This window comes from Cyclopterus lumpus, chromosome 7 (assembly GCF_009769545.1).
Source record: "Cyclopterus lumpus isolate fCycLum1 chromosome 7, fCycLum1.pri, whole genome shotgun sequence".
Lineage (NCBI taxonomy): Eukaryota > Metazoa > Chordata > Actinopteri > Perciformes > Cyclopteridae > Cyclopterus > Cyclopterus lumpus.
This window is the reverse complement of record NC_046972.1, coordinates 16,281,041-16,298,516: the sequence shown is the minus strand read 5'-3', so window position 1 is coordinate 16,298,516 and position 17,476 is coordinate 16,281,041. Positions and strand designations below refer to the sequence as shown.

Below are 17,476 nucleotides of genomic sequence, written 5' to 3'. Positions count from 1 at the left end.
ATGTACACATATTTGAGGCCTGTATGTCTGGTGGAGTAGTACAAGTTTACAGTATCACACGTAAAATACTCCCATTAGTTTCAAGTGATTTTTCTCCTTACAGAGAAGTAGTCAGAAAGCAATTACAATTTGTATGAGAATGTAAGACAAAATAGTGCAGAACTTAAAATATATGGATAGAATTTTAAATAATATAATATATTTGTGGTAGGCATTACAAGTACAAGTGCTGCATTGAGCATGTGTGTGTGAAGTATTTTTGGCCGAATGGAATATATTGTTCTTGTTGCATTATATTTTCGAAACCCATCATATGTTTTTTAAAATCCTAATTGGAGAAGTAACGAGTAACTATAGCTGCCAAATAAAGGTTTGGGAAGTAAAGTAAAAAGTTGCAAGAAATGGAAATACTCAAAGTGCAAGTACCTCAAATGTGTACACGGTGCAGTATTTTAGTGACTGCACTGTTACTTTCCAGACATATTTCCAATCAACAGCTTAAACTTTATCACCTATGGGTGCAAAACACGACAGAACTGTGAGTAAACAACATATAATAGTAGTAATAGTGTTTATTTATTTCGGTCAGTAATATTGGATAATAATAATAATAATAATAAACATTTTAAAAAACATATAGCTCCCCCAATGTGTCCAGATGACGGTGTCTATGTTGGGCTTAACGTTAACTCCCGTTACATGCCAAGCATTACAACTTTTAACTAAAGTAACTAAACTAGCATGACCTTTGTTAAAAACAGTTATAGTAGGTTAATTTGTAAGGTTATATATTGTAACAATACCTTCATATTTTATTACGTATTGTTGCACCAAATCATAGCCTACAGTCTAACATACAAATAATACTTTTGAGAAAGTTACTACTTTGCAAATAAACTGCGGCTCCATATGGAAAATGTAGCAACATATTCTTATACATTAGTTCATAATACTACTCACTACGCCTGTAGTGTCAAATGAATCGGTTTCCTTTGGCGTTAGAGGAGTGACGCGCTGTCACAGATTAAAGCTGCGTTACTTTGATGAGCGTTACTTTTGCAACTTTGCAGATGGACGCACGCTCGTGCGCCGAGTGTGTATTGGCTTGCAGAGCAAAGAGGGCGCAGAGCAGCCGAGGCGGTGCCTGACAGGAGGGATCCGCTCGCTCAGTCACTGCTCCGCACTCGTTCACCGCGTCCACTTCGCCCAACTGCCGCTGCCTACATTGAAAGTTAACGGCCACTCCGAAGGCAGGATTTCAGACCGCGACCATCCCGTTAAATAACAACTGAGTGGCGACAGAAACGGGAAAAACGACGATCCACGACAAACAGTAAGAGGTCCGGACTCGACGTATTGATGGAAGTTTCTGTGTCGCCCCTGAACGCCTCGCTGCAGACGAACCGCAGCCACACACAGGATTTCATTTCAGACTGTTGTTTCTGTGCTGTTGTCAACAATTTGCGCATTTAGTAATGGGAGGCTTTCCGCTCCGTGCATGGGCAGCGAACAGTCGTGTGTTATTACAGAGTAATGCACTCAGCCGAACAACAGACAACAAGGCAGACATAATGCATGTTAGTGCACAGTCATATGCCTTTTTTTAAAATAACGCATACCTCATAATGTTAGTTCCCTTTGCAGCGTGTCATGACTGTTAATGCCAGGCTGCTTAAATTACACGCGGGGAAGCCTCCTCTGAATATATTTAGAGAATTGAGAAATATGTCTCAGATTAGATATTAGTGGTGGTATCTGAAGCAGTTGGGGTGTCTGACGATACTTTGGTGCAAAGGACACCACTATAAGTTCGATTTAAACACACGCTACAGCCTGATGTATCACTGTATTGCATTGAGCAATGAGGTATATCGTGTTATTGCCCCATGTTTGATAGGATCTTATATCTGAGTGACACCCATCTGATATTATGCTTGTTGCAGGATATGGTGCTATTCCATCCGGGACAGTGAACCCCCGGACCAAATAGACATGAAACAACGCAGAGGGTTTCCACTGTCTTTTTGCCACTCGTGGGATAACTAAATCCTCCACAGTGTGACGTAGATGATGGTGGGCACTGTCCCCGCTGTGTGGTCATTGTTTACTCAACTCTCCCAAATGGTGAAAGGGACTTTCAGCTATGATGCTAACCGGTCAAACACAACACACAGGAAAATCTCGATACTTACAGGTTCGTGTGTTCACCTTTTTTCTTTTTTTTTTACTTAAACCCCCAGTTTCAGCTGAGGACACTTTATTCCCAGGTGACACGTTCCTGGTCGAGCTGTGTGTTTATTACGAGCACGTTAGTTCAAAGCAGGGAGTGTCAGTGGCATCCATCTGTTTCAAGCACAGACGATCAATACTGTGCTCGGGACAGTTGTCCCATTGTTAGTGTTTACATCGGGGTCTGGAGCCTGTAAATGCACTAGAATTTAGACCATTTTGCAGTCTGCGGTTTATTTTATAAATTTTAGCGGTTGCTGTAATACGTGGTGTGACCAAATCAATGGCATGCATACATTTTGATTGTATACTATTTCTCTTCTCTAAATTCAATAGTAGTATCTTCCATTTAGCCTTCACTTCCTTCATTATAATATTCCCTTGAGTCCTGTGGTAATGACTCTTTGCTTTCACGAGTCAATACTGTATTGTCATACGTCATAGACGTTATTATAATTCGTCTTAGTGCAGCTCAAGTCTCAAGACGAGGTGGTTGCGTATCAGGTTGAATCATTGGAAAATAAGTGAGTTAACCTTTAGTTTTCAGTTGTGGAAATATCTGGGCGAACCAGGCAAGACTCCCTGATATGTGCACACAGTGCTGAATGACAGCATGCACTCTCTCAAGTCTGGGCAGGTTTAGTTTCTCTGAATGCAGCGTGGAGTTCTACAATGCTGCCTCCACACACAAAAATTATTACATAATTCACATTCAAGTCTGAACTCAGAGTGATGGGCAGTCCTCACTTTGGAGCCAGAGAGTGAGCAGAGCCTCGCCTACATTTTCCAAGAATGTGTGATTCATTCTGTGGTTATAGACTTTTGTTATTTTCCCTTCTGTGTTTTTTTTGTCAGATTCACAAGCCATGTTGACTGTGTTCAAGTTCTCCAGTGTTTCTACTAACTTTAGCCCGCTGTAGTTTGGATACCACTCAATTCTTCATATATTTCCATACAGTAGCAGTAGACAAGGGAAACCTTGTTTTGCTCTGATTTAGAACACTCATTACTCTGGACACTGGTTTTTGCATTTTTTTTACTTGATACATCTGACACCAGCTTGATCAATATGTTTGATCCAAAGCCATAACATAATTTAACAAATAAATATATAAACTATATATCTGTACACAATACAACAATATTTACTTTCATGAAAAACGTGAAGATATCAAACAACCAGGGGAAGTCGTGGTTACTGGCTGTAGCTCTCGGGATACATAAATGTGTAGAAGTGGCTTTTTTCTATCATAGTTCCACTAAGGAAGTCAATTATTACTGATTGTTTGAAACTTCTGGCTCGGCCTGCAAAGTGACCCCTTGTGCAAACAGACCATTTATAGTAGTACGAGAGTATTCCCGTGTTCATGCGATGAGTCACAGTAGCATCTGCATGCAGAATGCAATTTAGAGCGTGGCCTCTGGTTTTGAAGGCCAAACGAGGTTCACGGCGGGGGAGGAGGCGAAGCTGCGGGGGGAAGACCCACAGCGATCCTGACTGGGCTCCCCTCTTTCCCAGAGTTGGCTGCCTCCCTATCTGCCTCGTTCTACCTGTTAGTCACCCGTGGCAGTGCTCTGACGGAGAGCAGCTGATGGAGGGAAACACTTTCCATAGCAACCGACCCGTCCTCCCCCTTCTGTTAACCTGGTGCAATCTAGACGCACTTCTGTGAAGATAAATGTACTTTCAGGGGGGAAACAAACGGCCAACATTAGACGTAGACTTTGCTCTCTGTTCAAAGAACCTACGCAGTGTTTTCCAACCACAGAATGACAATGGCTTGCACCCTGCAAGTGTTGCAAAACAGCAGATTTCCTTGACATAAGGCGTGGGCGTTATGACAGCTTGCACAAATATTAGCCTGCACTGAAAAAGGTCGTCCCCACGTGCACCTTGGAATGATTCTTGGGAAGAGAGTGCTCTATGTATGTTGACAGTTTTACATGACGACATTAAGGGATCGTAATTAAACGCATGCATATGTGAAGGAAAATGCCAACTGAACCGTGCAATTATTTCACTGTGTGATTGTTTTATATACGGCAGTTGCTTTGATATCTTTTCAGTTGAGATGTCAGAAGTGAAGGCAAACAGGGCGACTGTGGGTCATTGGTTAGCAGGTCTGTCTTTCAATCAGGGGGTTGGCGGTTCAATCCCCGCCCTAGTCGATGTGTCCTTGAGCAAGACACTTAACCCTGAATTGTTACCTGTAGCTGTGTGTATGATTGCAAGTTGCTTTGTATAAAAGTGTCAGCTAAATGAAATGAAATGACATGACATGACATGACATCAAGGCGAGTGTCTGGCTCTAAACAGACGGTTTCTGTGGGAGTGGAAGTTGTACACACAAGCTGTTGCTACTTGAAGAACCATTTTAACATTTAAATTGTTTTTTACTGCTATGAAATAGTAGCCTCACATAAAGCAAATCACACTGAATGATGGCTATGGGACTCCTGTTTGCTCACATTTAAATATTTCTCGTGTCTAAACAAAAGAGTCTCTACCTCGTAAATGTTTCTATAAACAAGTAACATAAACTGATCCTTCATTAGGCCTTTTACATTTAAGTTAAGTCCAACAGTGTAACCTTATTGAGAGCCAGCTCAGAAGCAATTTGTCACATGGTCTGTATTAAGTCTTAACAAGCCTGAGACATTCCTCAAACCAGCTAAAATATTCATACTTGTTCCAGTACACTATTCATCTCTAAGTGCAGGGAAGGCCTCTTCCTGTGCTCCATGGGCTGACTGGTCCTGATTTCCACACTGCATTGTGCATGCAAATCATTATCTAATCAGGAAGTGAGGAATCAGATTACTCGGATAGGCTTGAGATTTTGTTGAACCAGACAATAATGATGATGATACTCAGCTGGTAAGGAGATAAAATAGACAAGCACGCTGCTCACGGCATCACGCTCCTCTGGAAAGCATAAAAACAGGAAAGAACAAACAGTTATCTAAAAAAACAAGTGTGTTTTATGACTATTTTTACCTTGTTTATATGACGGTGTTTGAAGACGAAGCCACGTGCATATTTTTAGAATAAAGAGGTCCAGGCTCTAATCAGGTGATCGGTACCAGATGGATTTTCATGATTCTTTCATGTGTCACTTTGCTGTTGATACAGACGTGGCCCACTGGGTCGGCTGCATAAACAGAACTGCTAGGCAACGCCGCTGACCTTTTGAGGGAATTAAGTGAGGACAGTGTGAACCTGTCAGAGCCCAAAGACCGCAAATGGATACAATCACATGTGAGGTGTGGGTGTTATTTGAGATTATTTCTTTTTTTTTCCTTTCTCATTCTTTGTCCTTTAAGTACTCAGATTTTCTGTTGAGTGCAGGCAGCCATCACTGATACCTGTGCCGGCTGCACTTTAATGTGTGATAACACCTGCGGACAACAGTGTGAACAACACATTTACAGGGTTGTCCTATTCATCGTGCTGGACTGAAAACCACCACACAATCTTGTATATGGTTCAGTTTTGTGTAGTCGATGATACAATGGTCTTTGATATCAGACATGATGTTCGCTTTACAGTGGCTTATGTGCGCATTTAACTCTGCCATGTTTAGTATATTTATATTTTGAATTGTTTTGAGAGTTTCTCATTCTGAATTTGTCTTTCCTACAATGGTCCAGGCGCCAGAATATTCAAACTTTCTTAATTTGTGCCCTTCAACAAAGTAGTGTAAAAACAACAGCAGTACCCTGAAATGTCATTTAGACAAAACTTAATGCAATTTGCTCTGATATATAACAGATGCTGTGGCCCTTTATGCAAAACAATGTCACTTTTGCTTAACAAGCGATGATCGTAATGGTTACGGGTAAAACGTCATAGTGTAAAAAATATAGGTGTTACAAGTCATTAAATTGATTCAGTTATGACCATTATATCTATCTAAAGTTGGCTAACATTAGCCACCAGAAGCTACTGATCATACCAGACCAAGAAAAACAACAGAACCCCTGGTATTATTGAGAAGAGCATGGATGCATTGTATTGCTTATCAACATTGTTGTTTTGTCAAAGGGAGAATGTGTTATTGTATCTATACAAATATTACATGGCTTTGCTTTAACACAAATGTGAGCTCTTAAATACCAATACAATTATTGGTATTATAATTATTATTGCTTGATACTTATTAGGATAGACCTGCCTGGAAAGATCACATTTTCTGGCTAACAAAATTCCTTTATATAACTATCAACAGCATTAGGTATTTTGCAACATTTTAGCAGCATGCATCTACAGCCGCAATGTTACACAGGATGGCAGGATGGCATCTTTCTCCCCTCCATTAGCGTGTTACTCCTCTTTCTTAAATGATTGATGGTTATACATTTGTCTCTTTGTTTCCTGTCATTAGTGAATCTCTTTCCATTATGCTTCTGAAAGTTTTCATAACGAACCCACCAAATGTTCATCCTGACGTAATGCTCCTGACTTGTTGTGATTACAAGTTCCTTTTCCGTGTTAGTTTCAGATTTCATGCTCGCTCTCAGCTTTGTATGACATTTAAGTCTCTTCCTTTTGTTTGGAGGGGAGCTCCCTTGACAAGACAGTTTATTTGACCTCAATATGATTTGTTTGTTTATTGCCACATTTCAACACCATTGTACTCCTTTGAGGTGAACTAAACCTAATATATCTGGTATTTTATAAATGGAATATGGGCCAGTGAGTACATGGAAAGATCATTTAAGTGCAGAGAATCCCGAGTGTTTAAGTATCATGGGTACTGTTAACCTGACATCATCTCTTCCAGACATTTGGCCCAGTTTTTAGTGGCTAGTCACGTGTTATGGGTCGTTAGAGATTTAAAATACCGGTAAAGACAATATATAGACGTGAGAACACACAATTGTTAATACTTGGCAGAGAAGCTGCATTTCAGAGCAAATAAATGGTGGGTTTATGAACACAGACCAGAGTGATATATAATGGTGGTTAGGCATGAAAACCTATTCTAATTATTATATTTGTATTATAATTATAAAAGAGAAAATTATTTTTTACATGTGTACAGTGTTGACTGTAACTGTTCTGTATGGCTCTACATATTCTCTGGCAGTTGCTGCCTTCTTCCTGCTTCACTCAGACTTTGTATGTTGAGTGTGATTCTCTCTCTGTGTGTGTGTAATCATGGATTTTACAGAGGGAGATGGGAGATGCTATCTTTTGCTTGCAGCCATGCTTTTATGTTCTACAAAGAGGCTGGCTACTATGCTCCCACCTTCTCTTTTCTATCCGTCTATGTCTCACTGTTTCTATCGCTTGTGCACAGGCAGGCAGTTAGTGCAGAAGCAGGCACCATGTCCACCCCCACAAACCCAGAGGTAAAGGAACTGAACCCTGTCGACTTTATCCAGCTACAGCAGTACATTGAATGTGAGTACAGAGAGGCGGGCGGGCTGCATTTTCAGCGCTTAACGCCCCCCCCTTCACTTCCACTTCCACCCACACGTACACTCATACACTCGCTCATATCTAGAAGAGGTTGCAGTCTGCCACATTTTTTTTACAAATAAAGCATTCACATCTTTAGTTTTTTTCCTGATCAATCTGGATTCTCTGTGTATTCGTGCTGTATGCGTACATGATATTTCAGAAATGTGGCATAAAAAATGGTTAAACACAGTAGTGTAATATGTTAAGAATCTACTTTTGAGAGCTACCCTTTCACAAGTACATGTGCATCGCTGAGTGACCTGTGTGCCTTTGCTTGCAGACTGCAGCTTGAGGGTGAAGGACGTGCTCAGGGAATTTGATGCAGATGGCAGTCTGGCCCGGCACAGACATGGAGAGGTGAGGGGACAGGATGCTGTGTCCTGCTGTTCACCATCAGGTCCAAAGCTCACTCACAGAATTAACTGAACTGAATTTGATCTCTCTTTGCGGAGCAGTTTAATTAGAAATGAGCATTTAGATTTATGTATATTCAACAGTTACCGATTTTCTTGTGCTAATGAATTAGATTCAAACCAATCGATCAGGTTAAGCTGTCCAAGGGAAATATCTTCAGCGCAATCGAGCGAGGTTGCAAATGTAAATTACCTTCTTGGTTTTGCCCACGCAGCAAAGCTGTGCAGCACAGTGTGCTGACTGCTCTGGTGCAGTGTATGCTCAAATGTGATTGAAGATCTTTCTTATACTGTAGTGTCACTGGGTGAGACTGCCAACTAATTTGTGCAGGAAGCAAATGCAGTAATTTCAGATGGATAATCCGGCTACAGACAATTTAATTAGATAATTGGAAGGAAATGTTCTTTTTTTATGGGAGAAAGCATAAATACTGCCATAAAGTAGTTAATAGTTTTTAAAACACACTGAATAATAACGCTATTTGTACATTTTGGCGTGTGTTCAATTAGGAGGCTGATTCCGTGGTCTTACTTCATTTGACCCTTTTTCCTTTCCTTTTTGTTATCTGGCTGCCTTGCGGTTTATTACTGCAGAGGTATCAACCAGGGAAATGATATAATGTCAACAAGAATTGGGTTTGTGGTTCACCGTTATCAAGGGACTATTGCTTGTTAATCCTGCAGTATATTATCATGCTAGATACCAGATACCAGGCCAAACAGATACAGTGAAATCTTGATTCAAGGGCTTCGTTTCTTGTTTCACATCTTGAGCTGTTGAAAGCCTTTCAACCCCCAATGGATACACTTACAGGACATGAAGCTCCATCCCAAAACAAAACAGTTTTTTTTCTTGAAAAAACAATGAAGATGTTCACATAGTGAATGCCATCTTCCCTTATTTTCAGAAGAGCTGAATTTGAAAAATGCAGAAGTTAACACACAAATACACACACACACACACACACATACACAGACGGTTAAAACATTTCATTTTACATTTCACAAAAGCACTGTCAAACAATTGTGTCTCTCCGATTCATTTTTCTCTCCAGTGCATCAATGAAGAAGGCTTCCGTCTGTTCCTGAAGACTTATTTAGAAGTGGAGGACTTCCCTGTGGATCTTTGCCAGCGACTCTTTCGCTCCTTCCAAAACTCTGAACCCACCCAGGAAGACAGTGCCAGTGAGATTATACACCATGTATTAACACAGCTCACTGCCTCCATGCTACTTTGCAGTATGCCCGTATCAATTTACGCCATGGCCTATTTGGCACAAGTCCATTTCTCACCACATGTGTGTGAAGTGCTGTTTCTGCAGCTATGGTTCACAGCCATCCTTCTGCCTCTCCTCTGTGTCTCCTGTAGAGGAGGTCTTTCTGAAGGATGTTTCATGTTACTTCTCTCTGCTGGAGGACGGCCAGCCTCGGGACAAGCTGGAGTGTGAGTCCTTTGTTTCTTCTCTGCCCAAGATAATTTGAGTGATGACTTGGTCCAGCACTTCATTTCCCCTTTCTCTTTAGTTGCTTTCAAGCTCTATGACCGAGATGGGAACGGAGTCCTCGACAGCTCTGTAAGTTGTTGTGCGAGTCTCTTCGGTGGGATTGTCAAGCTCACATTAAAGATTCTGGTTTAGTCGTGGAAGTACTGTATCATACCAGCCGCAATACTAAAACAAGTCTCTTATTTCTATCCACAGGAAGTGGATAGGATTATTGCTCAGATGATGCATGCTGCAGAATACCTCGGATGGGATGTGTCCGAGCTGAGGCCGGTGAGTCTCAGAATGCTCCACTCTGAGAGAGCTTGTACGTACCGTACTTTCAGCCACGACAATATAGTTAATATACATATAGTTAGACACATTTGTGTGTACAATATATTGTTGACATCGCAGTATATGCACCTTTAAAAATCCACAAATTCCCACACATGACCATATGGTCTTTTTTTAGTATTAGAGGTTTGTGTGCTGATTGGATAATAACAATCCAATGTCATTTCATTAGGTTCTGAAGGACATGATGACAGCAATTGATGCTGACAGCAGCGGTACAGTATCTCTGGAGGAATGGGTGGAGGGAGGCATGAACAACGTTCCCTTGCTGGTCTTGTTGGGTCTTAAGGTACTTTAAAATCAGAATGTTTCTCTTTTAGTGTTGGCCGTAAATGCTTAACTCAGATATTTTACAGCACGTTATAAAACCCATATTTACTGTTCTTGTGAAACCGTGGCCTTACATGCCTCTCCCCTGTCTTTTGCCTCCTCCCGTAAAGACCCTTACAGACGATAAGGGCTTTTTTGCTGACTCAGTGTTACAGGGTGTGGTAATGCCATCTCCTCTCATGCACGCTCTGCACCATCAGAGTGCTTAAGTGTTTTCCATTTACTCTGCAGAATCTCTGTCCACATTTAACAAAGTACTTGCATGAAAAAAGCAATCTTTAGGAACTATATTTGACTAAAGAAATACAACATTTGTATAATAGGTGTGTACATAAAATCGGGCGATCAGTTTTGTGTTATGAGATTTGTTTAGCCAGGAATGTTATAGCCATTTATGTTAGACTGCGTGTCTGCGCGCTCCCTGTGGCGGTTTAAAATCATGGATTGGACTCTGCCACAGGGTTTGGCCTCTACAACAATGCCAGGGACTTCCCCTCAGGCTATTTCTAGCCACCAATGGACATTTGAAGCCTGGGGTGCATGAATTCAGCCCCCTCACAGTTGCTGTGTGGTTTTTCGTGACCTGCTGGCAATGCGTCATGCAGGAAGTGATAGGATGATTCATCATGTCAGGAAAAAAGCATTTCAGTGTGTAATCCGGATAAAAGCAATGGCCGCCCTGTAAACAGATTGAAAGCTACTTTATAATCTTGTGTTGAGAATCTGAGATTATAGTCAGTGTTGATTTGAATATGGTGTTACACTGTATGTCATGATATGTAGAGCCTCCACATACTACATAATCAGCAATCTCATTAGGGCAAAGTTAGGCAAGCGTAGGCATGGAAAACCAAAGCAGGCCGTGCCCACAATGTTTTTATGATTGAAGGGTTTGTGTAGTTTGATCCAAAATGTAACAAAGGAAACAGATATAAGCTTCATTTGTTACATTTATATTTCTATTCGAACGCAAATAAGGTTTCCAATCATGATGTTCTTTTTTTCTTTTTGCATTACCGTCTTCAATGATTGCTCCTTCAACAACCAGATGACTCAAAAGGACGGGCAGCACCTTTGGAGGATGAAACATTTCAATAAGCCTGTTTACTGCAATGTGTGCCAGAGCATGCTGCTGGGTCTGAGGAAACAAGGACTCTGCTGCACCTGTGAGTACCTGCACTCACCAGAAGAGGGCGACATTTATCAAACTGTAATGTCAAATTTGAGAATTGCAAGCCTTAAATGTATAATAATGTACACATCATATGACAGCTGGGATATGTGTTGTGTCGCGCAGGCTGCAAATACACAGTCCACGGACGCTGTGCGAACAGGAACCCAGCCCCATGTACCAGGACGTATGTGAAGTCAAAGAAAGAAACCGGGGTATGCCCCTGTCTCCATGACAACATTTACTGGGACACTCACAGTCTATATTAGACGTTATCCTGTGCATGAGTGCTCCTATTTGGACATTAAAACATTCAGCTCACATTTCAGGTTCCAGCACACGACTGGGTGAGTGGGAACTGTGACTCGAGGAAGTGTGAAAAATGCCAGAAGAAGATCAAGAGCTATCAAGGCCTTACGGGCAAACACTGTGTTTGGTGCCACACGATGGTGAGGACGTATTTCGACGCGTTACTCATTTTTAGGAATAAATATTGTATTAGCAATGTGGAGAAAATATGCATTTGCGTTATCAGGCACCCACATTCAGTCTGTAAAGGCGTGTTTCCTCCTTTCCTTCCCCTTAACTTTCCTGTCTCTTTACACTGTGTGCAGTAAGTGAAGCAAAAATGCATACATCTTGAAAAAGATACATGTGGATCCTGTGTGTTGTCATCACTGTTGTGCTGTGAGTTTATTTGATGTGCCACTGTTTATGTTTCACAGCGTCATGATGCATGTGCAGACCAGGAGCCAACAGAATGTACCTGTGGGCCCCTCAGAGACCATATCCTGCCTCCATGGGCAATATATCCTGTTATAAAGGTACATAATTATCTTTTTTTCTTGTTTGTAAACCTTTCTCACCTGTGTGGCATGTTGACATGTAGAGTGTGTAGAGATTTTTCTTTGCACTCAAACGGCAGAAAGATCTATTACATCTTCTCTGGTATATTTAATCTTTACCTTGGTTTTCGTCCCTAAAGGAGAGACCAAACAATGTAAAAAATGGCTGCTCTGGCTCAACAGATGACAGCGAGCTCAATACTACTCCTGATGGACAAGTGCTTCAGGTATTATTATTATCCTTTTCAATGTTGAATATTTACATTGATATGGTTTAATTTGATTTGGCTGTATGTGCAGTAAACCAGTTAATCAAACATTTGTTTATCATTCAACAGATCAGCCCTGTGCCAAACACCCATCCTCTTCTAGTGTTTGTGAACCCTAAAAGTGGTGGCAAGCAGGGAGAAAGGTGAGTCCAAAAGACGTGTTTATGAAGAAATTAATGTCTAAAACATGCACATTATTGAGCCTGGTTTCTTGTATTTCAGAGTCCTGCATAAATTTCAGTATTTACTGAATCCACGGCAGGTACACAACCTTTGCAATGGTGGACCTGGACCAGGGTGAGTAATTGGTACAACAGATTATGAGCAGCTTGAAATAAAATGTAAAATACACATTATTTCGGACCACATTGTCCTGAATACATGCAGCTACGCTGTTAGAATCCCCATCATCTTTCTTTCAGACTGAGTTTCTTCAGAAATCTGGAGGACTACAGGATCTTGGTGTGCGGGGGAGACGGCACAGTGGGCTGGATTCTAGACGCAATAGGTGAGATTGAACAGTAAGCTCTGTAGAAGGGACACGATAGCTGCCACGCCATGAGCTTCTGGATAATTGTGACGCGCTTCCTATTTGCTTCTCTTTTTCCTTTTTTTGCTATCAGACAAAGCCAATCTGTTGGTACGACCACCTGTCGCTGTGCTTCCTCTGGGCACAGGAAATGACCTCGCACGATGCCTGCGATGGGGCGGAGGTGAAAAATGAATGAGAGTTGGAGTGTTTTCTTGTAATAGAATAATGAAACATGTCTGTTTGAATGGGATTCTTTAAAAGAGAAATAATGAGCCAAATATGTGTGTGTATTAGTCATGTTGTGTTTTCTTTTTGAAGGATATGACGGAGAGGATCTGAGTCGTATTCTTAAAGACATCGAGGGGAGCTCTCAGGTGCTGATGGACCGCTGGAGTGTGCAGGTCATCCCCGATGAGAATCAGGAGAAGGGCGACCCAGTGCCCTATGAAATCATCAACAACTACTTCTCTATCGGAGTGGTGAGTTTCTCAGAAGTACGTCGCACAAGAGGAAGTGTTTATTTATCAGTTTTGTGTTTGGACCATTACTGTGTTGTGTTGTGTTGACAGGATGCCTCCATCGCCCACCGCTTTCACACAATGAGGGAGAAACATCCCCAGAAATTTAACAGCAGGTAGGCAGTCAACAATTTGGTGAAACATAGTTTGAGTTTCTTCAGTACCAGCAAACAAACAGCAATGTCCCACTCACAGTAATGTACCACAATCAAGTTTTAGGATAATACCTCTCAACAACAAAGCAGACCAGAGGAACATTAGCTTTACTTTCATTTAAAAAAGATTTTTATAAATAAAAAGAACACAGGTGGCGGCAGCAGATGTTTGCTGTAGCAAGCGTTGCCACTTCACTCCTCCTCCATCTAAAGAGCTGTGTGTGATAAAAGGAGGAAATGTTCTGTGAAAATGAAATGTCACTTAAATCAGATGAAAAAAACAAACACTTTTTTATGTCTGCAGAATGAAGAACAAGCTGTGGTATTTTGAATTTGCCACTTCGGAAACCATCTCTGCTTCCTGCAAGAAACTGAACGAAAGTCTAACAATTGAGGTGAGAACGTTGCATCCGCTTTATCAGGTTTTGCAAGTTTTGTATTTTGTCATTGAAAAAAACTCTTCTTTAGTCAGAGAAAAATAACTGTTCCCATAACCAGACAGAGTACTGATGCTTTATTGTCTCTGACCTGCTGTTGTTTCTTCTTCAGTGCGCTGGTACTCCACTGGACCTCAGTAGCCTGTCTCTAGAAGGGGTTGCTGTCCTAAACATTCCCAGCATGCACGGTGGCTCTAACCTATGGGGTGAGACCAAAAAAGGAGACACAAAGGGAATGGCGAGTCAGGAAGAGCCCGAGGTGGTTGTCGACCCAGAAATCCTGAAAGTGACCTCCCAAGGTATTTTGTCTTTAGTTAAGTTAGAGACCAAGGTGCATGTGAGATTTAATCTGACTCATCCGCAGTTTCGCTCAGTTACTTAAAGCTTTTAAACCTCTGTTGGCTCTTTGTTTTGTTTTCACTACCAACAAACTTCCCTTTCATTAACCGGCAGCTATTTTTAACAGAAAGGTGCTGATGAACTCACTGTACCTGTTCAGCACCAAACAGATCCAAAGAGAGAGTAAATAAGGGAGTGACTTTTGGACTCAAAAATGATGTTGCTCTATGACTGTTTGCTAAAACGCTTGACTAAACAACGGATGTCAGACTTTGTGCTTTTTGCTTGATCTGCTGCTTCCAAGTGGTCAAAAAATCTATTAATGTCGCTTTAAGAGGGTCATTTGCACAAATCATTCAATGCAGTAAATGACACTGGCTTCCATGTGATTAAAGCATCGGTCTGATGTGTTTTCATGCAGTTCTAGTATGTGGACCTGCATTAACTGATTTTTTTCTGGCCAATTGAGGTCAGCAGAAACCAGCTGTAAACACAACAAGCTTACATGGCAACTTGGTAGCAGACAGTTCCACGTCCAGCACACACAGAGCATTCGCATCCATTTGGACTCATGTTTGTGTCTACCTGTCTAATATTGACTCTTTTTTTAGGTCTGATTTTGGTCTCTACACATTTCCGAGGGAAATCTCTGTCTCTTTAGCTGCTCAGTGCTCCCCTGTGTTCACCGGCTAGTTGCTAACTTTGTCCGTGTTGGAAGGTAGTTTATGGAGCTTCTTTAGAATGAATTTGATGACTGATATTTTTTTTTTTACTCAGACTGAGCGATTGCACTGTGCACTGGATGTTCACTTTGTCCGTGTGTTCTTGTCAGACCTCAGTGATCGTCGATTAGAAGTGGTCGGCCTTGAAGGAGCCATGGAGATGGGACAGATATACACGGGTCTTAAGAGTGCTGTGAGGCTTGCAAAAACATCGCAGATCACCATCAGGTGAGAAACAGCTTCACAGACATGTTTAGACTTGTCCGGCTTTACGTAACAATAATTGCATATGCTGGCTTTCCTTTTGGTATTTTAATTATACTGTAATTGGTTTTGTTACCTGACGGCCCTCTACTTTACCCTCAGGGTGAAGAAAGCATTACCGATGCAGATAGATGGAGAGCCGTGGATGCAGCCTCCCTGCACGGTACCTAACACACAGACATGGTTTCCTCTGAAATAACATAAATTAAACATTAAAGCAAATTTCCATTTTCACAAAAAATTAGTAGAAATGTTTTTGATTCTATTGTAATTTACTGGACATTTTTCTTTCTATACTTCCTTTTCAGATTCACATCACACACAAGAATCAAGCCAGTATGTTGGTGGCTGCGCAGGCCAAATCATCTGGTTTTTTCAACTACAAATAAACAGCTTGTGCAGCCACGCGCACTTGTTTTTTGTAAATAGAGTACTGACACATTTTTGGAAAATATGAAATCAGTTTTAATGTGTATGTTGTAGAATAAACGCACTGTAACAGTCAAAGTTAGAATAACTGCATCTCTGTAACACATAACCGAAGCATGGCAATGTATGAATACAACCTTATGGTAAGAAATGTTTGCATCGTGGCAAAAAAATATTTTCACCAAATGTACTCTGTGTTTTTATCAATACCCGACTCTCTTGCTACTTCTGTCTCAGTGCTTCACAGTTAGTGGAGGAACTTAAAGTAACATTTAAAGTAAAGTGAATATCACGCTAAAGGAAAAATATTTAGCTTCATGTGCCTTTAAAATCTGTTCTCTATGGTTATGGCCTTGGTAGAAGACTTTACAGAGCTCTATGTGTAGACGTGCACTTTGGACATAATCCACGTACTATTGCTATTTGTGGCTGTAAAGTTGCTGTGAAATACAGATATATGTATTTGTGTCAATTTGGAACCAAAAGCGAAGGTTAGATGAGATTTCATTTCAGATTATGATTATAGTCATTTCACTTTTTTTTGTACATTTCAAAAGATACTTGAAAGTGTTTTTGGGAACAGTATCAAAAGAGGGATGCATGTTGATCTATTGCAGCAGTCAGCCCCCTCAACTGTTCCTGTGTATGTATGTGTGTGTGTGTGTGTGTGTGTGTGTGTGTGTGTGTGTGTGTGTGTGTGTGTGTGTGTGTGTGTGTGTGTGTGTGTGTGTGCTTGTGTGTGTGTGTGTGTATGTGTGTGTGTATATGTTTGTGTGGAAGGAAGCAGTGATATGTTCACTTCCAACGTATCTTATTTAAATGCTTAGTCATCAATCATATACTATCAATATATCTGGATGATGTGTATGTAATATGCCTGAAATAACACACTGTGTAGAGATTTTAATAAATCATCTGGACTTCAGTGTGGTAGAAGTCATTATTTATGTGGTAGGTTATTTCTTTTTTACCACAAGGGGGCGTCAGATGGCAGCAACATAATCTGCTCCAATGACTAAAAAATATTGTTTTCTCTTCTAATTTAAATCCTTAATTCCTCATAGTACAGATTGATCTCTTTGTTGTCAAGGCAAAAATATGTGCTTAGAGTGAATATTGTTTTTTTTTGTCTGAGTAATATTACCCCTAACTTTTAATGAGAGCGTTGGTCTGCCTGCAACAAAGACTGCCTTCATATACTTTTGGACAAATCAATGATGCCATACTGTGGATGTTTGGAAATGTTACGAACAGCTGCTGGTCAGACTGATATACACAACAGTTTGCATATAACATGAGCTACCAATTTAATGAATGATGTCACATATGAGCCTTACAAAGTTATTCATATCTGGTGGGAATATGCTAGAACATTAAAGAGCCCATCAAAAAAATCAGTATTGCACTACTTATAAATTCACAAACATTTAAAAAACATTTTTTGTTTGTTTCCCAATTGTAATTGTGTGACACAACAGGTCTCCTACTAAAAAGGCTCAGTGTTTGTGTCCATTGAGT

General features: G+C 40.8%; 1 protein-coding gene across 10 annotated transcripts; it reads left to right on the top strand.

Annotated features, from left to right (window-relative positions):
* Positions 1-1,026: 1,026 nt before the first annotated feature.
* dgkaa (diacylglycerol kinase, alpha a) lies at positions 1,027-16,883 on the top strand. 10 transcript variants are annotated; one of them, XM_034537625.1, is made up of 25 exons: positions 1,076-1,333; positions 7,320-7,351; positions 7,533-7,636; positions 7,977-8,053; positions 9,165-9,294; positions 9,479-9,553; positions 9,634-9,683; positions 9,810-9,884; positions 10,120-10,236; positions 11,326-11,443; positions 11,575-11,663; positions 11,778-11,897; positions 12,174-12,272; positions 12,434-12,520; positions 12,632-12,705; positions 12,785-12,859; positions 12,985-13,070; positions 13,186-13,275; positions 13,413-13,573; positions 13,664-13,728; positions 14,072-14,162; positions 14,317-14,503; positions 15,376-15,493; positions 15,632-15,692; positions 15,838-16,883. In XM_034537625.1, the coding sequence occupies exons 3-25, from the start codon at positions 7,561-7,563 to the stop codon at positions 15,916-15,918; spliced, it is 2,202 nt and encodes a 733-aa protein (XP_034393516.1). In that variant the 5' UTR covers positions 1,076-1,333; positions 7,320-7,351; positions 7,533-7,560; the 3' UTR covers positions 15,919-16,883. The 10 variants fall into 10 exon arrangements, 9 of the variants coding, with proteins under 9 accessions (XP_034393513.1, XP_034393516.1, XP_034393511.1 ...); XM_034537620.1 differs by lacking the exon at positions 7,320-7,351 and adding an exon at positions 1,944-2,194 and having other exon boundaries at positions 7,537-7,636; XM_034537621.1 differs by lacking the exon at positions 7,320-7,351 and adding an exon at positions 1,944-2,194 and having other exon boundaries at positions 1,076-1,340; positions 7,537-7,636.
* Positions 16,884-17,476: the final 593 nt, after the last annotated feature.

Excerpts from the sequence above, each read along its gene's own strand:
- dgkaa (XM_034537620.1), top strand. The coding sequence starts at position 2,144 with ATGATGCTAACCGGTCAAACACAACACACAGGAAAATCTCGATACTTA. Across the intron at positions 7,637-7,976 it reads GCTACAGCAGTACATTGAAT|ACTGCAGCTTGAGGGTGAAG; the intron begins GTGAGTACAGAG and ends CTTTGCTTGCAG. Across the intron at positions 13,729-14,071 it reads CCCCAGAAATTTAACAGCAG|AATGAAGAACAAGCTGTGGT; the intron begins GTAGGCAGTCAA and ends TTATGTCTGCAG.